We start from the raw sequence: 22,237 nt of genomic DNA on the forward strand, positions 1-22,237 counted from the left end.
GCGGGGGTGTGGTCAGGCTTCTGACAACCACGGTCACATGTTCCTTAACAACCTTGGTCAAAATGTGCATGAGCTCAAGGTAAGGAGAGGGAGCATCCCAAGAGCCCTGACCGCTGCAGTTGCTGTGGATGTTTCTTTCTTCATCATCTCTGGATCATAAACCAGCCTGGAATTGTGTGGCTACATCACACGTCACTTTCTCACACACCGTTCCCCTGGTCGTATTTCATGTTCTTTTTCGCTTTCTGAAAATGACCTCTAACCCCCAGTGGAGAGGGCAACACACTGCAGGGGAGGTATGGGAGCTGTTGCTTGGTAACAGTGAGATATGAGGATGCGGAGCAGACAGAGGGACATGGATTTGCAAAGGTGGCTATGGTGTCTCAGTTCTCCAAGGGCCTGAGGATGAGGACAGTGTGTGGCCTGGATGTCCCACACCAGAGGAGGCACTGCAGCTACAGCACAGCTTCATCCAGGACACTGCACCTTGGCATCTGAAGGGTTGAGGACACACACCAGCGAGTGCTCAGAGAGAGGTTTGTGGGAGATGTAGGCTAGAGCTTGTAAATGGAACACATGTAGGCTCCCTCTAACCGAATGAGCTAGGTGTGTGTCGGGCTGAGTGTGACCCAGTCCAGGTGGGCTTCATAGAGACTGCATCCCAAACCAGATGTGTAAGATCTCTTCAGGGGACACCTGTAACAAGAGTGTTGTGACAAGATGACCAGTGAGAACACCTGCTCAGTAAATGGCTGAACATCTAAAGTGCAGATCACAGAAGTGGCTTCATTGCAGTGGAGCCCAAACACTCACAGGCACCTGGTGGAGCAGCAGGAAACCAAAGAGTCACAACAGTGGCTGAACTGTTGGACAAATTCTGACAAACTCACGTTTATGTATACAAACATTGCAGCTTACGTCAGTGATGGTGGTGGTGATGATGATGATGATGGATGTGCCACCAAGTCAGTCGACTCAGAGTAACCACTCGCATGCATTTCTGGGAAAGGGGGGAACAAAGTGATTTGGCTTGATTTTGCCTTCTTCCATGGTACATGTGCGGGGTGCAAACATGGGGAGAACATACTAACTCAGTACACCCTGAGCTGGTCATGGAGCTAACATGGAACAGTGGACTAACACACTTGCAGGGACTCTGGAGAGCTCACCAGAATTCGCAAACCCACTTTATCGAGACGAGTATGAGAGGAGAATGGCAGTACCAATGCTTCTTCTGTGTGCCGCTCCTTCCCTGTACCTGCACAACGAGAGCTTGTCCGCATTCGTTTGCTGTAGGTCTTGGACTCCACCAGGGGTGTGTCTTGTCTCCTCTGCTATTTTAGTGTTGATGGATGGAATATCAGGGTGCAGTCAGGGTTTGGAGAGTATTGAGGTTGGGGATTCCAGAGTTTCAGATGATGTGGTCCTGTTGACCTTATTAGAATGTGATCTTCAGCAGCAAAAAACCAGTTTACAGCTTAGTGTGATGTAGTCAAGCTGAAGGTAGAACTTCCAAATAGGAGGTAATGGTTCTCTCAAGGGGTCAAAGATGTTGCTTTCTTCAACCAGACAAGGTGAGCAGCTGCCCCAATTGGAAGAGTTCAAGTACCCCAGGGAGCATTTCATCAGCGACGGGTGGTGGAATTATTTGATACAGCAGCGATTTGCTGTTGCAGCTACAGTAGTGCAACAATTGTACTGGACTATGGTAATCCCTGGGTAAAGGTTGTAGTGCCAGTGCACCCTTACGTCTGTATCTCCATCCTCACCTTCGCTCACAAGCTTTGCAGAGTGACCAAAAGGCCAAGATCAGTTACAAGTACCAGAGATTACTCTTCCATAGGGTGGTGGGACCTTTGGAGAAGTTTCTTGTTTACTCAGCTGCATATAGTAAAGGCTCATCTCCTGTTGTGCACCAGCCTCATGTTCCAGGACTGATGATTTGGCAGCGCATCCATCACCACTGTTATGTTACTTCATTTAGCAGAGGCTTTTCTCCAAAGTGACTTCCGATGAACTCCGTAGTGTTATCAGCCCACATACCTTATTCACCAGGGTAACTTTCCCTGCTAGATATACTACTTACAATGGGTCACTCATCCATACAGCAGTGGAACACACACACTCACTCACTCTCTGTCACTCACACAATTGCTGATTTTTTCTTTCTTTCTTAAAGTTACCAATCCCTTTCAACAGCATATTTTAGGAGAGTGGGAGGAAACCTACACAGAGACAGGGAGAACGTGCAAACTCTGCACAGGCTGAGCAGGGATCGAACCCACATCCTCTCCCACCATCAAGGTGCTGGGAGACTATGGCACTACTCACCGTGCCACCAACATCTTCCCACCACTCAGAAACACGCCATGTGCCAGAAAGCCGGACGTCAAATGGGTCTACAAACAGGAGGAGAGGAATAATTAGTCACAGACAAGGATGAGCATGTTTGAGGTCCTAATCCCATGATGATGGCAAAGGTGAGCAGGTCACAGTGTCTGGAAGCAGCAGTAGAGGAGAACCTGCCACCAGGTACCAGTCACTGGTCACGCTGTTCCCTCTCAGCTGCTGTGAAGGAAAGAGGGAAAATGAAGAGTTAGATCAAGATGATCGCAGCACCAACATAACAGCGGCTGGAACTGGAAACTGGAACTGAACGGATTGGGCTCCGAACTCAGACTGGGGCTCCGCACGTGACTTGAGCGCTTTGAACACAAACTTTGTGTCAGAAAGAAATGTTATAAATCCGTCCTGTGACTTGGCCTTAGATTGTGTGTGTAAAAAGGAGCGAAGGGACGACCGTAGACACACCTCCGCCGGAACGGGGGCGGAGCCTCGTCTCGCGCGCTCCTCGGCGCAGGACAGCTCAGGTGAGCGGTTCGTGTCGGTGTCGGTGTCGTTGTCGGTGTCGTTGTCCGTCTTGGGCTAAGCCTGGCTAGGGCAGGATCGAGGACAGGGATTCCCAGCTTCAGCCGGATCTTCTTCTCCTCCACTGGCTCCTGCTCCGCTCAGACCACCTTGTTCATCCCAGCTCAACTCACTCGGACCTGCTTCTTCTTGTCTTCTCGAGCTCCACTCGGACCCAAGTTCGGTCCCTCGGCGGGTCTCGAGCGCAACGCGCTTCGGGCGGGTGAGCGACTTCATGGGTTTATTATTGTCATAAATCCCCAAGTGACCCATTTCTTTCATAAATCATCGCTCGACTCTTCTTGCGTCTCAGCGAACTCAACAGAGTCGTGTGAATCTGGGGAAAACAGTGTACTGTACTCGGTTTGAACTGTAAATGCGTGGACCGGCTGAAAACTTCTGAAGTGAAGGGAAGAAAGTCACGCGTGGACGTGGTTCAAACGAGGTGTGAACAACAAGCATGGAAAATGTTTCCATGATTATATCAGAGACAGTTAGTGAACTCTAACTGTCACTGTTCTGTCGGGAAAGTATCGAACTTATTGAATAAACAAAACGAAATCAGCGAAACACTTTTCTAGAACAATGAGTGTGAAGAGGCTTTGCAGCTTTACATTTACATTAATTTACACGTATTCATTAGCAGACTCTTCTCTCAAAGCGACGTACATGATCTGAGAGAAACACAATTTGTACTTTACATGAGGAGAATTTACACTTTTTATTATGAAGAACTATGTGCACTTTCGGGGGAGCGGTGGGGCAATGCAATGGGTTGAACCGGGTTGAACCGGGTCCTGCTCTCCGGTGGGTCTGGGGTTTGAGTCCCACTTGGGGTGTCTTGCGATGGACTAGCGTCCTGTCCTGGGTGTGTCCCCTCCCCCTCCAGCCTTACACCCTGAGTTGCTGGGTTAGGCTCCGTGACCCCGTATGGGACAAGCGGTTCAGAAAATGTGTGCGCCCGCGCACTTTTGTTCACCAGGAGCTCCTGGTTCGCTGCCCTTTGCTTTCGTGGTAATTTCTAAAATGTTACAATGTATCCTTTGGCTTTTAGTGATTTAATCATATAATTACAAATGTTACAATTTGTCACGAGAATTTATCGCTGTGTTCGTATGTTTCCCTGAAGCTCAGGACGGCTGTGCTCTCTTCCCCGACTGGTTCCGTCTGCTGGCAAGGCGCGCTGCTGTATAACGAGGTAAAGTGCTCCACACGAGGCCTCGGAGTCTCCCTCGGGCTCCGGAGCAGATTCCACCCCCCACCCCCGGCTCCCCAGTGCCCGGTGCTGTGGTCAGCGCAGCGCGGTCAGGATGAACTGGGCGTTCCTCCAGGGGCTCCTCAGCGGAGTCAACAAATACTCCACGGCATTCGGCCGCGTGTGGCTCTCCGTCGTCTTCCTCTTCCGCCTCATGGTGTTCGTGGTGGCGGCCGAGAAGGTGTGGGGCGACGAGCAGAAGGACTTCCACTGCAACACGGCACAGCCAGGCTGCCACAACGTCTGCTACGACCACTTCTTCCCCATCTCCCACGTGCGCCTCTGGGCCTTGCAGCTCATCTTCGTGACGTGCCCCTCGCTGCTGGTCGTCCTGCACGTGGCCTACCGAGAGGACCGCGAGCGCAAGTACCAGGCCAAGCACGGCAAGGGCTGCGGGCGCCTCTACACCAACACGGGCAAGAAGCGCGGTGGCCTGTGGTGGACTTACGTCCTCACTCTGATCTTCAAGATGGGGGTGGACGCCGCGTTCGTCTTCCTCGTATACCACCTGTATGAGGGCTACGACTTCCCGTCCCTCGTCAAGTGCTCCGAGGACCCGTGCCCCAACGTCGTGGACTGCTTCATCGCGCGACCCACGGAGAAGCGCATCTTCACGATCTTCATGGTGGCCACCAGCCTGCTGTGCGTGTTGCTCTCCATGCTGGAGATTGTGTACCTGGTGGGCAAGCGCTGCTTCGAGTGCCTCGTCGCCCCTCACCGCTCGCGCCAGCTCGCCATGGCGACCTCGCTGGTCAGCAAGGATGTGGAGAGCCGCCCGCTGCGCGTGGCTGACCCCGCCCCCGCCTACAATGTCTCTCTCTCCTGAAGACAAGGCCAGAGTCTTCCTGTCCTTCGAGAGGAGACAGAGGATGTGTTGTGGCTTTTTCGCTCAGGATCTCTGCAGACAGACTCAGGAAGAGTTTCCCGCAGAGGGGCAGGCAGAAGACGACCTTGAAAAAATGAAAAAAATTGAGTTTTCAATGAAATCAGTGGTAGTCATAAAACACGAATAAAGGTTGTACATTTTTCTCCTTAGCAAATGATATAAATGCACCTGCTTTTAAGTCGCATTTTAAAATATGCAGAGAATTTTAACATATTTTTAAGATTTATTGTTTTCCACAAACATTTCTTTCAGCTCAGCAAAATAAACAGTATTTTTTTCTGTATGGAACATCCCTGACAGGGACATGTGGGCTTCTCTGCTCTACCACCACTATCCTAGAAGGACAAGCGGTCAAGAAGATGGATGGATGGATGGAACATGGAATAAAAATCACTCCAAGGTGTTACTAAAAGTGCACTGGGAGCTGGTTGCAGCTGGTTGGCAGCACAAGTGCCAAAACAAGAGCAAATTTTAATTCTCCTTCTACTTGACCCTGTTGGCTATATTTTTGTTAGTTTTGTCCGTTTATCTCGTCAGGGTCGTGGGGGTCCGGAGCCTATCCCAGGAATACTGGGCACTAGGCTTGGAGGAGCACCCAAGCCCCCCGGACAGGACACCAATCCATTGCAGGCTACCTTTTCGTATGCTTGGAAGATATGAGTATGACCGTTAATCGGACCAATAATACGGAGGAATATAAGATGAGGGTGATGATGAAATTCAGCTGAGGACTGTTGAAAACACTAATTAATGTGCCAGCACTTATTCCCCAAGTGGGACAATACAACAAAGTACTTTTCAGGGCGTATGTGCAGTGTGTGGTTCACAGTCAGCAAAGGATGACTACTCCCAGACTGGACTGACCGGTACTTCTGCTTTGATACGCCAGCATCCAGCATAACGGATTGGCACAAAACGTGTGCGTGCATGTTTCAGCGGTGGAACATGTTCACACTATGGCGAGGGACAGTCAGATTTCTGTCTCGACAGGGTTACGTCTCCACAGGGCTAAGCTTCTCGCTGGACCGCTCCTGTGGGTGTGGTGTGTGGCCTGCGGGAGTAACACTGGTCTTCTGCCAGCCGTCCTTCTCAGGGTGTATGAACTCGAGTTTCTCAGAGGTCCTCACACACGCAGCTCGTTTGCTGGGAGTGGCTGCTTGTTTCATGTGTCCTTCTTTGCCAACAGTTCATGTGTTTACATCGCTTCTTACAGTCTTACTGAAGGAAACTGTTACACAGACACACACACACACACACACATACACACAGGCTGCTACTAAATATACTGGCAAACATGTCTCACGTCTTCTCATGAAAGTGTGTTTTTTGAATACATAACATGAACTTTGTGTGGAAAATGTTCTTTTCTTCAATCAGTGTCCAGCTAGATTGTGTTCAGATGCTGTGGCTTTCTGCTATTGTCTGGCTTGTTTACAGTTTCACAAAAGCAATTAAATATGCATATAACTTGTATAAAGACTCAATAAAAAGAACATTCCTACAGAAGGTTCTTGGCTCTCTTTTAATTTTCCTCTGACTTGTATTTTCTGGGATAAGTGAATCATCCATTCACTCATCTTCAGTAACTGCGTACCAGTGCAGGATCACAGTGGTTTGGAGCCTGTCCTGGAAACAGTGTGTGAGGCAGCCCACAGTCACAGACTAGAGTGTGTGTCAGTCTACAGCCACACACAGTCTCACATATGCATACACACTATGGCCACCAGTCACCAGTTCAACTGGAACACCCACCCAACTGTTCAGTTTCATAACGTTACCTGGAAATATGGGTTAGAAGATGCATGGATGGATGGATGGATGATTAAGGGGCAGCTGACAACACAGTGGATAGAGCTGCTGCCTTTGGATCCAAAGGCTGCAGGTTTGAATCCTGCCTACTGCTGCAGTACCCTTAAGCAGGGTGCTTACCATAAATTGCTCCACTAAAAATTACTCGGCTGTATCAACAAGCAAATACACACACACACATTTTCTGAACCGCTTGTCCCATACGGGGTCGCGGGGAACCGGAGCCTACCCGGCAACACAGGGCGTAAGGCCGGAGGGGGAGGGACACACCCAGGATGGGACGCCAGTCTGTCGCAAGGCACCCCAAGCAGGACTTGAACCCCAGACCCACTGGAGAGCAGGACCTGGTCCAACCTACTGTGCCACCGCACCCCCCCACTCAAGGAGCAAATAATTGCATCTAAACATTGTAAGCTGCTCTGTAGAAACGTGTGCGGAAGAAAGCGGAGAGGAAAAATTCACAGTGATACACTTAGCATGTGGGCGGTGCTTCACGGTTCTTCACAGTCATGGTGACACAAGCGATACACAGAATTTCATGTCACCCATGACACGTCTCCAGAAACATCAACAGGAAACTACATTTACAGCAAGGATTGAAAGGACGGCTTCTGCACGTGTGACAGTCTTTCTGTCTACGTGACACCAGGAACGGTCCGCTCTCAGTCTTCCTGGTACTGGGTGCGATTCTCCTACAACAGGAGCCCTTACTGTTTCCTTTGACCTCTCAGAAACCACCAAATTATTAGATTCAGGAATCATTAAAACAAATTGCTGAGATGTGAACCCAGACTGACAGGAGCTGGGAGCTGGTGCGGGAGATGCCTTCCTGGGGTGTGTCAGTCTGTGCAAGAGGAAACAAGTCAGGGAAAAATACCACATTCTTTTACATAACCTGGTTGCGATAACGGAAAATAGTTTGTACAAGCTCCATCAAGACGCACAAGATTCAGTGTGGAATAAACTCGAATGCATGCAGGCTGTGTTTCCAATTTGACGTGTGTTTGTGTGGTCAGTTTCTCGCTGGGCTGTATAAACTGTTCTTCCTCAGCGCTCGTGCACTTTTACACCAGCTGAGCCGGGCGGGAACACCCTGTCCGGTGCAGGGCTCTGTGAGCTCCACGCTTTGCCACAGCGGTTCATGAACAGCGGTTCATGGTCCCAGTGGAAATCCGTGGAGCTCCTTCCAGGTAGACACTTCCATCAGTGAGTCCAGCACTGCATATTTTTTAGAGAAACAGGGCTTCACCCTAAAGGAAGTGCTCTGCTAAACAGGTGTTGAGAGTTGCGTCTTCGATACCAAGAGGATTGTGTTATTCCTCTTCAAAGAAGCGTTAAACTGGTCCCAGCTGGGTCACCAGGCACAATAACATGCCTAGTTCTGTGTTCCTCCACCCACGTTCAGCAAGCAGCAACACGTTTGGGATGAGTGAAAGAATGAGGAACATTCATGCTCATGGCAACGTCGTCCCCAGACAAACACAATCTTGCTCCTGAGACGTGTACACGCTAGGGGTGGGGGTCGCCCACGGAGGAGAACACGGCATGCAAAGACAGAGCAGAACGTGAGTCATAGATCTGGATTCCTCCTTCAAAGTTTGGGACTGAGTCATAGTACAGAGGGCCTTTACACTGCCATGCAGTGCTTCACGGTTCCTTCGCACTGCATTTACACTGGATCTCAGCTCCTTCACACTAGGTCTCAGTACCCTCAAACTGCATCTCAGTGTCTTCACACTGCCTTCAGCACCTTCTGTCAGGGTCTCAGCACCTTCAGAGTGCCTCGGAGTAATTTAGGGAGCCTCATCTGCTGAGTCACCTAACTGCAAAGACAACACTGCACAAGTTCACTGGTCCCAAACACAGTACAGTAAACGTAGAGGCTCAGGTACATGTAGAGCCTTCCTCGAACGAGCCCCACCTAGAGACCCCTGTGGTACAAGAGGAGTCTATAATTCTACTGAATCCTGGTAGAGCCAAGCAAATGACTCTTTAAGCAGAAGGGTTGAGAAAAATTTGAGACAGATCGAGACAAGGAGAACTGTCCTTCATAGATACGGAAGGCATTTGTGAGCCACATTCATGTCTTTGCCACTCTTTTGGATGAGAGGCACACGTAACTGGCAGGTTTACCGTGAAGGTGTGTAGAGACATAGCTCTGGCATGCCCAGCCTTAGGGCATCTTCTGCAAGCCTTCAGACTCAAAGAAACACAAAAGTGGGCACCTCCGCTGCATGAAGACTTAGTGCGTTGTGTTACTGCAGAAATACATGTGGCATGAACCCCCGCGGAGAACATGGGGCTCGACGTGAACTCAGACAGTAATTGTCCTTTAGGAGACCAATGCCGCCCTCTCCTCCAGTGCGTGAAAACCCCACGAGGGCATATTCCATGGAGGCCCACATGTATGGTAAGTCTGGCTGAAAAGAGTCAGAGGAGACGCATGACAATAAAGGCAGGTTCACTCCAAAGAAACCTGATCTCTTTTGTTCATGAAAGAACTCTGATGTGTGGCAGGAAAGCAGGATTCTTGTTTGCATTAAGCAAACTTCCACACTGTCTTCCACACAGTTCCTGTTTCACACAAGGGTTCGAGCTCCAAAGAGTGTGACTGTTCACTGAGGTGGCCACAAACTCTCAGAGGAGATAGAGGGTGGAGAACATCTCCCAATTTGCTGCGGGACACCGCATGGTTCAGTCATGGTTCAGTCATGGTTCAAACACCGCTGTGTATGTCCTGGGTATAGTTTATGCGAGCCGCGTGTAAACTCGGAGTAAGACTCGGGTAAACCCTGTCTACCGCACTGCTCCTTCTGCCTGGAACTTTCTCTTCGTCGCGAAAAGAGCTGTTGCTATCAGCATCACTATTACTTTTCCCGTCAGAAAGAAGTTACTGGAAATGGCGGGAAGAGTCTCCCGCCCGCCTCGCGGCATCGACTTTCAGCCTTTTACTCTCGTCGTGGCGGCACTGCGAGGCGCGCCGCGCGCTCTCCAAGTCCGCGTGCTTGCAAAGGTGTGTAGCCTACGTACGAGACGTGTGTGCGCGCGCGCGCGCGCGTGTGTGTGTGAGGGAGGGACCGAGGGAAGCGCCGAGAAAACGACGGCGCTTCGTGTCTGTCTCAGTGCCAGAGAGCGGAGAAACGAGCGGATCTCGAGGGGTAAAAGTAGCATAAAGAAACACTGAGAGACGAGAAAACAGAATAATAAAACATTTCAGTGAGTACTTCCTTCTTCGCCTTTTCACCCTTTGCTCTTTTTTCAAGTATATATAAGTACTTTGTGTGTGTGCCGTACTTGCCGCAGATTAAGTTTTTGGGCGATACCTGAGGTAAATTAACTTTTTTTATGCAGTATTTCAGGTAAATTCCCTGCTAAGTGCCATATCTGAGATAAATTCGCTTTTTATGCGCAATAACTAATGTAAATGAGCTTTTCGTTCGATACCTGAGAGGCAAATTCACTTTGTGTGCGAAAAGTGAAGTGAATTCTCCGGTGAAGGGAGAACTTTCTTCCGGGCCTTAGTCATCTGTTTTTTTGTGTTATATAATATTAAAAAGTCTCAGTCCAGCGCTTCTGTTGATGTTCTCTTGAGTTCATCTGAAATCCGTGTTGTATTTTCTCACATTGACATATATCCTTCAAACAAAGTGATAATTGTGGAGCCATAAATAACACGACGAACTTGAAAATTACGTATATGAACAATGTTTTTCACCTGTCTCTCAGTCATTGCCAGTGTATGGTGGTTAATAACAGCAATTCAGCTCCTTTGTTTTCCATCAGCACTTTCAACTGGGCAACTTCACACCGACAGCACTGGTACCTCAGCACTGCGAGTCCTGTACACACTTCAGTTCAGCTGGAACACAGCATCTATAATACACACAGAGTTTGACACCGGAGTTCAAAACATTGATTAACTAAAAACCATGTGGATCTTTTGTTTCACTGGGATATCACAGCGTAGCCTGTTATTTCTGAGATTAATTTGTAGAGGTGTTTTCCTCAAAAACATACAGTAGTATGTACAGTACATACAGGCAGAGAATAACGGACAGCCCATGATCAGTGACAGATGATGTATTCATGGGACACACTGTGTTAACAAAAACTGTAGCTAAAATGCCACTCTTACCTAACCTAATTACTCACCATTATAATAAACAGAGTTCTGCATTTTAATCCACTTAAAAGCATAGTGAAATGTCTGTTCTCATAACTGTGACTAAGCAGAGAAAGGACAGTTACTTAAAACTTCTGTTGTTTGGTCATCGTTGCTTTTGTGTTGGTGCAATGTTCTAACCTCACAAAGGGATCTTGAAACAAATTAAAAATACGGCATGTCCCTTTTTACCAAACAAATTAACCCGTGTGCTCTTTGTAAGGGCAGAAGGAATACAGGATTAGTGCAGACAGTTTCCTTATGCTTCGGGGGAGCGCTGGGTGCATTTTTGTGCTTTTAGAAGCAGCCACACTTTCAGGTTTCCCTGAAGAACAACTCTGGTGAACAACTCTGGTGTGATCAGGATCTGAGTAAACTGAGGTACGATAAGTCAAACAGCCCTCAGGTCACACTTTGTTCTTGAAGTAAAATACAAGGGAGAATTAATGTTGAACTAACTCAGTATCATGTAAACTAAAGTACTATGGTGTTACTTTAGCTATTATCTTCTATCCAAATATGTGGTCCCAGAAGCTTTAACCTATGGAAATATCCCACCCAAAAGTAAAGTGATGCTTTAGATGAGCTATCCTGTGCTGACATGTTTGCATGGTGTGGTTCTTGCAGACTCTCCAACTCGCTGACGGCATATAGACACACCAGAGCAAACCAGTTGCGTGTACAAGCATCTGAAGCTTCTGGGCAGGCTCTGTTCACCATGGACTGGAAGACCTTCCAAGCTCTGCTGAGTGGAGTGAACAAGTACTCCACAGCATTTGGCAGGATCTGGCTCTCGGTGGTGTTTGTATTCCGTGTGCTGGTATATGTGGTGGCAGCTGAGCGTGTGTGGGGTGATGAGCAGAAAGACTTTGACTGCAATATCAGGCAGCCTGGATGCCCCAATGTCTGCTATGACCACTTCTTTCCTATCTCCCACACACGTCTGTGGGCACTGCAGCTCATCTTTGTCACCTGCCCCTCGCTCATGGTGGTGATGCATGTGGCCTATCGCAAGGACCGTGAGCGGAAGTACCAATCCAAGCATGGCAACGGTGTCAAACTTTACGATAACACAGGTAAAAAGCACGGTGGTCTGTGGTGGACCTATCTGCTGAGCCTCTTCTTTAAGACAGGCATCGAAATTGGCTTCCTCTACCTGCTGCACCTCATCTACGACAGTTTCTACCTGCCCCGCCTGGTCAAGTGTGACATCAAGCCCTGCCCTAACCAGGTGGACTGCTACATTGCTCGCCCTACAGAGAAGAAGATATTCACCTACTTCATGGTGGGTGCCTCGGCCTTCTGCATTGTGCTGAATGTGTGCGAGATCATCTACCTGGTTTTCAAGCGCATCGCACGCTGTGCCCATGAGGTGAAGAGTCGGAACCGAACCCTCGACCACGACGGGTGTAAGAACAACACCTGCAGAAACTGCCATCTAGTTGAGACCCAGCTGGAGCTTAGGCCTGTCATCCGCATCAAGGAGGAAATGCGAGCTTCTGCACCAAACCTCTCCTTGGCTGTTTAGGAGCTCCATTTGCCTTATGGATCAGCCCGTCATCTTTCTTTTGTCCGACTGTTATGTGTAGCGTTATAAAGACAGATGTACAGCAGTGTTTGTCATTTACTTACCGTTGTGGGACTATGGTAAGGGAGGAATGAGCTCAGCCTCTCCTCAGGGCTGGAAGGGGCAGAGTGGAGGCCCAGTAGTGCAGAAGTCATGTTCAGCTGGGAAAACAGGCCTCGAACAAGGAGCAGAAGTGGGCCTATATTTCAATGAGGTGCGGCAATCAAGATCTAGAGCCATGTTTTTGTCAGTCAATTACTGTTTGTTAATTATTGCAATGTGTGTCCTGTGTTTGAATTTCTCTCATGATGGATGCAGGCCTGCTGATGTTAAAGGGCTTGTGCTGATCCAGTGTACTTCATATGTCATTTAGCTCTGACTGCTGTGTCACTACTGTGCTGGTACTGTAAGTGGGGGACAACCTTCCATCCTGCTTAGCCTGCAGTCGGTTAGGGGGACAGAGTTCACCTTCATCATCTAACTGCTGGAGAACTGAGCACAATTTATAGTGCTCACTCAGGAAAAAAAAAAAAAGTTTACCTTTACAGTTTTACATTTACAAGACTATATACAAATTTGTGTCTGTTTGCCTAACAAGGACAACATTTAGAATTACACAACAAACAATTTTTGGTGCCTGTGGTGCTTGTTTACACACCCAAGCTGTTGTGCACAACTTTGTGTTTCTTACCCTTTTCCCATCTCAAAATGTGAGCTCTTCCAGACACGCAAAGTGACGTCGAAGTCGGCCAGCCGAGATACAGGCTAAATAATCTCAATATTTACTTCTTAGTCAGAAAGAATGCGTGTGCGTGCGTGCGTGCGTGCGTGCGTGTATTGTGGGGGCAGGGGTGTTAAGTTTTTTCATGCACCTCAAAGTTTCAGATTATGGACACTGATTCTGGAAATTCTGCAAAACTCAAGACACCTTTTGATCCATGTGCATATGTATATGGACATATAAAAAATGTTTACTTTTTCTACATTGTACAATTTTACAAATAAAAGCCATGTTATAAATGTTGTATGATTACTATGGTTTCTTTGGTACTGTGTACATTAATTCTCTGTTATGCATACTAATAAAGATTTTTAAAAGAGAAATATCTGTTTTAGAGTAAACAAAATGCAAAGTTTACCGGCACATGGCACACAGGTAGCTGCATTTTGACAGGAACTGACAGGAAATAAGAAGGTGATGCAAGTTTGTGGAGCTGGTAGATCCTGGAGATCAGGAGAGAAGTGGGTTTGAAAGAGATCCATTTGAGACCCTTCTTGAACATTCAGCAGCTCTGAAGTGATTTTCTTCAAGACATGGAGACATCATGAAGTACACTGTGCAGTGGATTGTCTATTTCAGGTGGACTGGTGACTCCGGATTGCCTGTAGTCTGTGTGTGTGTGTGTGTGTGTGTGTGTGTGTGTGTGTGTGTGTGTGTGTGATTGCCCTGTGATGGACTAATGTTCCATGCAGGGTGTACCCTGCCTCACATCCTATGCCTTCTGGCTAGGCTCTGGACCACCGAGACCCTAACTTGGACAACAAGTCCTTGAGGACGGATGAATGGATACATGATGGTTTACTTGCTCACTATTGATAACCGCTTATCCTAAGGCAGGGTCACAGTGGTCTGGAGCCAATCCTAGAACCACAGCATGCCAGACCAATCAGAGAACTTTGATGGCAGCTCGTCATAGGGTACCTGCCCATACAGAAAGCGCAATTCAGAGTCGCTAATTCACCTGAAACGTGTCTTTGGACTGTGGGAGGAAACCAGAGCAACTGTAAGAAATCCACACAAACACGGGGAGAAGTTCATGGCTTTAAATTCCTTGTGGAATCGACGCACCTGAAGTCCCTCTGCAGGGAAGAACAATGTGTGTTTTGCTTGAGCGCAGTTCTGCCCTCTGCTGAGGACATAGTTCAGTGTGTCACGCAGAGCAGAGAAGGTCGTGCAGCGGCGTTGTCATCAGCGTTGCTCCTTCATGTGTCCTAACTGACGCTGCTGAGTTTCAAGGTGACGGCGCCGGCGTTGGGTTCGCGGAACACACAGCAGCTCTGAAAACGCCGGTCCGAGAAGAAAAGCAGAGCAACGTGAGCCTCCCGTCTCAGGGCTCTGGTGCAACACTGTTCACATTGCAGATTCCGTTCATGGCAGCCATGAGGACGAGCAGCGTGCATGCGCACACTCGCGTGGACACGCACGCACACACGCACAGCTGTGATTGTTGCAGGAATAACAGGCCCTTCTACATGCCTCCAGGCAGCCCTCTCACCACTCCCTGGCTCCCCCCCCCCCCCCGCCGAGGAAGCCGCACCGCTGGGCGTCGGGTTCGACTTCCTCACCATGACAAAGCCTCCGATGAACGTGTGCACCATTGGCCCACCGCTCGCACGCACTCAAACACACCTTATAGTGTTCAGCTGCTGAGGAGCCCAGAAACAAAGGAAGGCAGGGAGCTTAGCAATGGGATGGTCCACGAGGTCCTCCTCACACACACACACGCACGCGCACACACACACACACACACACACACACACGAGTACACTGCCTCATTTTCAATTTCACAGTGAAATGAAGAACTTAACTGCCAGAGAAATACAACAACTGGAATGTTCTGACTGCTTGAGCCGCCGGGAATGTGTCTTGTCCCTCTTCTGTTTTGCCTCTGAAGTACAGTCATCCTCGAGATACGAACGTTCCGTTTACAAAATTCGTGTTTAAATGGAACGTCGTTCAACGCAGCTTTTCTATTTGAGTACAAGAATTCGGCAATTACGAAAAGCACCTGGGGGGGGGGGGGGGGTCTAGGCTTTAACACATCTCATTCCATCCTTCAAAGGGTCCGTGATGCTCACAAGTGAAGAAAACGCAGCACGGTGAGGACGGGGCCATCTGGGCAGTTACAGTGTGGACATGGGTTCGGTCCCCGTCTCCGCTCACTGTCCAAAACTTTGCCGATTTGAATGGGATTCGGTGATATTTTTGTACAAACACATGTCACTTTTGGGGCTCCGAGCCCTTTGCCCATTGAAACGAGAGGTCATTATGTTTGAGTTACGAAAGGTTGCCTTATGAGGGTTTTTCTGGAACTGTATTACATAAAGTCTGGCGGCGCGGGAAGAACTGGTAGAATGAGTGTTTGCACAGAAGACAAAAGGACTGGCTGATACGTAGGAATAAAAGAGGACTTGTGGAGTTCAAATTGTTTCTATTGTCTTTCCTCTTTAGAGCTCGTATAGAGTGGAGCGAAACGTCGTTTCTCCGGAGACCATGGTGGTGCGACACAGGACAGAGTAGAGGACAGTAAATACAGTAAATAAAGTAGATACACGGCACAGAGTGCAGGACAGTAAATAAATACAGTAAAATACGAAAAAGGGCTGTACTGAAGGCGGTTTGTCGTGTACGGAATTTTGCTCAGAAGGTCGCACAGAAACTACATGTATTTACTGGACACAAAGAAAGTGCACATTTTTATATTCTATATATACTATATTTTTATACTATGAATTAAGGTGTTAGAGCCAGAGAAGGAGCACGGAGATGTCAGTGTTGCTGCGCTTTGTGTAAAAGATTATAAGATTATCAATTTTATATAACATTCATTTGTTTACCTGATGCTTTTCTTCAAAGCAACTTACAGCATTAAACTAATTACACTAATTCACCCATTTATACAGCAAGGTAATTTTTACTCTATCAGTGACAATCACACTTCAGGGTAAGTGGTGCATTTACTTACTTCAAGGACACTACAGCAAGAGGTGGGATTCGAACCTGTTACCTTTGGATCCTAGGACTACACCGCCAACCAATGTGCTTAGGGTTTACATGGCAGCACTGCTGCTGCTGTCCCAAGGTGCGAGAAGGTGTGGTTCCCCCAAACTCAGTCTGTGTGGTGTTCGCTTGTTCTCCCTGAGTTTGAGTGAGTTTCCTCTGGGTGCTCTGGTTTCCTCCCACAGCCCAAAGATGTGTGTTTGACATCTTCGCGGTAGCAGCCTGAGTTACTTTCCACACATCGATTAGTAAAAGTACGACTGTCATCATGCTGGTGCAGTGCATCTGTACAATTGTTTTTACACTGTATTTCGTGTGTGTGTGTGTGTGTGTGTGTGTGTGTGTGTGTGTGTGTGTGTACACAGGCACCAAAGAGTCAAAAGATAATTCATTAAGCCAAACAACTGGCCCATTTTAGAGCCCCCCCCCCCCCAAAAAAAAAAAAAAAATCTGCAGAGCAGAGAGAGTAAGGAGGGTGAGCACACGGCACACGCTACACACTACACGTTCCACTGGATGCTGTTTCACCTCTTAGACATTGAACATGTGAAGTTGCAGGACTGAGGCCCTCGAGGCCGAGGAGCAGCGGTGCCACCCGAACCCTGGACTACACACACACACACACCGCGGAAGAAGCGCCACCTTGTGGACAAACGCTGAAGAAGCTGCAGAAAACCCAACTGTTTGATGACTGACAGCATCACCGTGGAAACCATGAAGGACATGCTGGGCTGCATGGAAGTCAAAATTGAGAGCAAACAGCTTCACGGGGTTCTCCACCAACATGCTTGTCCATGAAGAGCCTGTTAGCCATGGACCACATAGCAAACGGCAGAAATTACTTCGGGATCACGAGGTCTGAACTTTCAAGCTGGACTCGAAGTGAAGACACTTTAAGAGACAATAGAGATCACTGCAAAAATCCAAAGAACAAAATTTATGGATATATGATTGGACCATTCAATTTCAGCTCTCCTCTGGTGCTCCTCTGAATGATCACCAGAGCCATCCTCCTGCAGCAACTCCTTCCTCCTCAGCTGGTCACCACAGCCTTGGTCTTGCAAGAGTTTCTCCTCTTGACCTTTCCCTTTCCACCATGATCATCTCAGCTCGCGAGCACCCTGAGGCGAGAAGAAGCCAGAGAAGGATCCTGAGAAGAATCCTGAGAAGAAACCTGAGAAGGACCCCAGGCCCTGGTGATGATAACTGCGACCCCATAATTAACATGCTTCACAAGATCAATCATCACTGAACTGACACAATTTTTCGCAGATGCTTTGATGTCTCTCAGTCCGCCACATGCCTACAAGTCCATCGCTTTCATGTGACCGCCGAAGCCATTTCCGGAGCCGGAACCCTTGGCTGCCGCTCTGTACAGCACTGAAGTAGCGGGACGGGCTGCAATTCCGGGGCGACACAAGGGTACAGCGAGTAGTGCTGCTGTCTGAGTGGTGCAAAAGGACATGGGTTTGAGCCCCACTCAGCCTCTGTGGAGTTTGCATGTTCTCCCTGTGTCTATGTGGGTTTCCTCCGTGCTCTGGTTTCCTCCAACAGTCCAAAGACATGCTGTTCAGGTTCCCCCCTAGTGTGTGAGTGACAGAGAGAGAGAGTGTGTGTGTGTGTCTGTGTGGGTTCCACTGATGTATGGATGAGTGACCTGTTGTAAGTAGTGTATCTAGCAGTATAAGTTACCAGCGTAAATAAGGTGTGGGCTGGTAACACCACATAGAGTTCATTGGAAGTTGCTTTAGAAAAAAACATCTGAAAAATAAATAAATAAATGTAAATGTGTTGTGCATGAAACACAAAACAGTAAGAAAACGTGTGCAGTAATAATATGGTATGAGAGCAGCTGTGCCCATAATATACAGCAGTGGGCAAAATTCATATTTACAATATGTTCATGTTTACATTTATGTTATAAAGTTCTCCTCTCGCTCTCTCTTGTACTTCCATCTTAATAAATGTCACTTTACTACTCAACTTTCCAATGAAATTAATAATACTGCCCAGTTAAAGGGGGCGCGGTGGCGCAGCGGGTTTGGTCCGGTCCCGCTCTCTGGTGGGGGTCTAGGGTTCGAGTCCCGCTTGGGGTGCCTTGTGATGGACTGGTGTCCCGTCTGGGGTGCGTCCCCTCCCCCTCCAGCCCTATGCTCTGGGTTGTCGGGTTAGGCTTCGGTACACACACACACACACACACACGCACAGGTGAACTCGGGAATGCGGTACTGTCTCTTTAACTGCGCGAACCCCGGAAACGGCACGTTCTTCTCTCAGTCCAGGTGCGGCTTACCTGAGCGCGAGACGGTGGGCAACCGCGCAGCGGAGATGCGTTTCTAGTGAGGCCAGGAGGACACGAGCGACATGAGGAACGTGGGTGAGAGTGCGCGAGCGAGCGAGGCGCAGGTACACAGGGGTGCCGCACGTGCCCTGGGCGGGGCTCGGCTCGGCTCGGCTCGGCTCGGCTCGGACCTGCGGCCGCAAGCAAGGTGGTGGCTCTTCGCTCAGGTTCAATCCGTGGCATAGGACGGGCGTTTATGTGTGTGTGTGTGTGTGTAAGAGAGAGAACAGAGCAGGAGGCCACACACCTGGGGGGGTCTGATCACAGGTTACAGGCAGGATGGGGGTCCGACGACTGAGGCTGATTTAATGGGGGACTCCTCCTTCTGAAGTGTGTGTGTTCCGTTTATTTTGAGTGCTCTTCTGAGCGTGCGTGTGCGCGCATCCATGCACGTGCAGAACCTTGTTCCTTCTCTCTCTGATGCAAATGATGAAACGGCTCTTCTGCCGTTCGGTCCAGTCTCGTCCAACACAGCAACAGCGCAGTGTGTCAGCGCTGGACGAGTCGCTAACACAGTGTTTCTGTATGAATACGAAAGTCCGCACAGGGTGTGCGATATAAAGAGTGCGACGCTGGACGTGTGACGTGGGACAGGAGCATGCTGGGAATGTGGACAAGTGTGTTTCCCTGTACGCCCCTGGCAGAGGGCAGGGCAGTGGGAAACACAAAGCGGGGGATGGGGGGACGGGGGTGTCCGCTATACACGCTGTATGCGAATACCGTCCTACCGCCCGGGGTCCCGTCTCCTGAGCAGGTGACCCTCCGAAGCAGGCGCTTGCCCCCGCCCCCCCGCCGTAGCGTCTAACCGCCATCCTCTGGAACCCGTGGCCGAGACGAGTCTCGGCGCGCCTCACGCTGCGCCGTGTCGCCCCGCTGCAGACGTGTGCCGCCTCGACCTGGAGGACCACCGGGCCATGATGAAGACGGGTCTGGCTCTGGTGCTGGTGGGTCACGTGAACTTCGTGCTGGGGGCGCTGGTGCTCGGCGCCGTCCTTCGCCACATCAGCCTGCACGAGCAGGCGCGCTCCATGGGCTACGCCGTCGCCAACGTGCTGGCGCTGGCCGCCGGGCTGCTGGTGAGAAGAGGCGTTCTGGCCCTCGGCGCACACGTTGGGTTCGAGTCCCTCCGCCCGTGACGTCTCTCTCTCTCTCTTTTGGCTGTGATGTGCAGGCCGTCGTCGCCGGGATCTTGGCCATCGTACTTTCCAAGAAGAACAAGTCCAGGGTTCTGGTGAGTCTCCTCTCTCCGCCGCCGGTGGGTCACGTGGTTGTGCTGAGGAGGTTATGGGCTCAAGGTCTCAAGGTTCGAAGAGAAACGTGAGCGTTCCGCGTGGGCCCCGTGTACCGGAGCAGCCTGCGGTCCCAGCAGTCCTCACCTCGGTCACCGAGCTCATGTGGTCCCGTGTGTGAGACGTCCCAAAAGAGGAAACCTACCGTAGACCCTTTCGGGTCATCCTGACTGTGGAAACAGTCTGAACGCGTGTTTGACCGCGCTGTGATTTGTGCTCTTGCACTAAAGGCTAAGAGCTTCTACACGTCGATGTGATGAGTGCAAGTTTCTCGCCGATCAACCACCTCGTTTTGGGGACGTTTCACACACAGCACTGTAAGACACACTGGACACAGGATCTCCAGCTCTTCACACCTGAACTCCTGCTTCCTCTCACTTATTTTGCATTTACATTCATTTATCTATCGGGTGCTTTTCTCCAAAGCGGCTCCCAGCGAACTCTATGTAGTGTGAGGGTTAGCGGCAGGAGGAAACCCACGCAAACGCAGGGAGAACATGCAAACTCCACACAAGCTGAGCGGGGATCGAACCCACGTCCTCTTGCAACACCCAGGCGCTGTGAGACATCAGCGCTACTCGCTGTACCACCGTGCCGCTTACTTCGAAAGAAGAAGCGCAGTAAGTGAGGAGACCGTCGTCACTGGAGGGCGTTCCAGTGTTTGACCCCTGACGGACTTCGTCTTCGGAGCTGGGATGCTTTTTGAGGTAAAGGGCTCACGAGGGCCCAAAATCAAGTCTCCAGGTTCTTGGTCCCCGCGTGGTGGAATGAGCTCCCTGTGTCTCTGAGAGCTGGTCAATCCCTCTCGCGTCCAAGAAGGGTCTCGAACCCTTGTCTCTGAGAGCCACTGCTCTCCTGATCTCGTCAGAGCTCCACAAATGAGTCCAACACCATCTGCTATTTCTGTGTCACTTGCGCAGGCAGCCGTTCGCGTTCCTCTGTGGTTCTGGTCACTCACGCGCCCTTGGTCCCCGTGTCCCTACCCCCCGGCCCTCAGGTGTGTGTCCTGCTTGCGGTCGGCCTGCTGGCTGTTCTCCTGTCAGGCTCCGCCATGGTGGGTCTCATCGTCGCCCTGGTCTCCACCGTCCTGAACAAAGGACAAGTGCTGCTGACGCACTGCAACCTGGTGGACAGTGTCAGCTACTACAGCATCACCAACGAGTGTCCCTTTGACCCCACCCGCCTCTACGTGAGTGGGGGAGCGGGGGTGCGGCCATGAAGGGGTGCGTTCGGGAGGCACGTGGGCCTGGGTGCTCTCTCTCTCGCTCTCTCTCTCTCGCACACACACTGCGCGTCTATCCCTTCAGGCCACCACCCTCACGCTGTGGGTGCTGCTCATCGCCATGTGTGTCCTGGAGGTGGTCTTCCTGGGGCGCAGCTGCACGGCCTGCGCTTCCTTCCTGTGGCAGCCGTGTCCGTGTGGGAGGAGCAGGAGCAGGAGGAGGAAGGTCGACAACAAATGGGTGGGTGAATGTGGCTGCCAATCCTGTGCGTGCGTGCGTGCGTGCGTGCGTGCACGCGCATTGTCTCGTTTCTGACCGCGCGGCATTGGCGGCGGCTCCTGTTCCAGGTGCGCGGGCAGCTGCCAGAGGAAATGACATCACTGTCACAGATGAGGCCGCAGGAGCAGGACGTAGAACCGGAGGAGCAGCATGAGCTGCTCGCAAGGAAGACAAAGTCCTCTGTGGTCTAGAGGCGCAGTGTGTCAGCAGGGGTCCCCTGAGGTCAAACCCCCCCTTCCGACAGAGAGATGGACGAGATGGACGAGATGGATGAGCGAGACTTGTCCTCGTGGCGAACAAGAGCGTCTCTTCTTTTAGGTCATTTGCCATAACGGTACATGGATGTGTGGATGGTTACCATGACAACATGAAGTTTCCCTTAAAACACATTCTCTCTCTCTGATACACACACAGACACAAAGAATCCTGCATAAGAAGAAATGTTCCCCTAGATTGTTCTGCGCTTTTATAGTTGTGTAACTGCAGTTTGTCTCCTTCCCTCCCTCTTCGTGTCTTTTTGCGGTGCCGTTTCTGTTGTTTAATGGCGTCGGTGCGACAGGAAGCTGAATAAACGAGTTTCCAGAGTCCAGACAAAACCTCCAGTTGTGTGTGTGTGTGTGTGTGTGTGCGCGCTGCTCACCTGCTCAGGGCCTGTTGAGTCATAGCCCCGCCCACAGTCAGAGCCACACCCACACTTCCCACAGGGGGCGGAGTCACTTGCAGATCATTGTGACAATG

The 22,237-nt window shown here is 50.1% G+C and overlaps 3 protein-coding genes across 6 annotated transcripts; all 3 read left to right on the plus strand.

Annotated features, from left to right (window-relative positions):
• The first annotated feature begins 2,789 nt into the window (after positions 1 to 2,789).
• On the plus strand, positions 2,790 to 6,577 carry LOC108931294 (gap junction beta-4 protein-like). Of its 4 annotated transcripts, none has more exons than XM_018746967.2 (2): positions 2,790 to 2,870; positions 4,037 to 6,577. In XM_018746967.2, the coding sequence occupies exon 2, from the start codon at positions 4,218 to 4,220 to the stop codon at positions 4,986 to 4,988; it is 771 nt and encodes a 256-aa protein (XP_018602483.1). In that variant the 5' UTR covers positions 2,790 to 2,870; positions 4,037 to 4,217; the 3' UTR covers positions 4,989 to 6,577. The 4 variants fall into 4 exon arrangements, with proteins under 4 accessions (XP_018602483.1, XP_018602482.1, XP_018602484.1 ...); XM_018746966.2 differs by lacking the exon at positions 2,790 to 2,870 and adding an exon at positions 2,892 to 3,130; XM_018746968.2 differs by lacking the exon at positions 2,790 to 2,870 and adding an exon at positions 2,892 to 3,130 and having other exon boundaries at positions 4,042 to 6,577.
• A 3,305-nt stretch (positions 6,578 to 9,882) lies between these two features.
• LOC108931292 (gap junction beta-3 protein-like) lies at positions 9,883 to 13,616 on the plus strand. Its single transcript, XM_018746965.2, has 2 exons — positions 9,883 to 10,073; positions 11,647 to 13,616. Exon 2 carries the CDS (start codon positions 11,738 to 11,740, stop codon positions 12,545 to 12,547), a length of 810 nt encoding a protein of 269 aa, XP_018602481.1. The 5' UTR covers positions 9,883 to 10,073; positions 11,647 to 11,737; the 3' UTR covers positions 12,548 to 13,616.
• A 5,002-nt stretch (positions 13,617 to 18,618) lies between these two features.
• LOC108931303 (keratinocyte-associated protein 3-like) lies at positions 18,619 to 22,086 on the plus strand. The gene is made up of 6 exons (XM_018746984.2): positions 18,619 to 18,744; positions 19,588 to 19,784; positions 19,880 to 19,939; positions 20,995 to 21,186; positions 21,305 to 21,460; positions 21,568 to 22,086. Exons 1-6 carry the CDS (start codon positions 18,732 to 18,734, stop codon positions 21,688 to 21,690), a joined length of 741 nt encoding a protein of 246 aa, XP_018602500.1. The 5' UTR covers positions 18,619 to 18,731; the 3' UTR covers positions 21,691 to 22,086.
• Positions 22,087 to 22,237: the final 151 nt, after the last annotated feature.

Source organism: Scleropages formosus, chromosome 15 (genome assembly GCF_900964775.1).
Source record: "Scleropages formosus chromosome 15, fSclFor1.1, whole genome shotgun sequence".
Classification (NCBI taxonomy): domain Eukaryota; kingdom Metazoa; phylum Chordata; class Actinopteri; order Osteoglossiformes; family Osteoglossidae; genus Scleropages; species Scleropages formosus.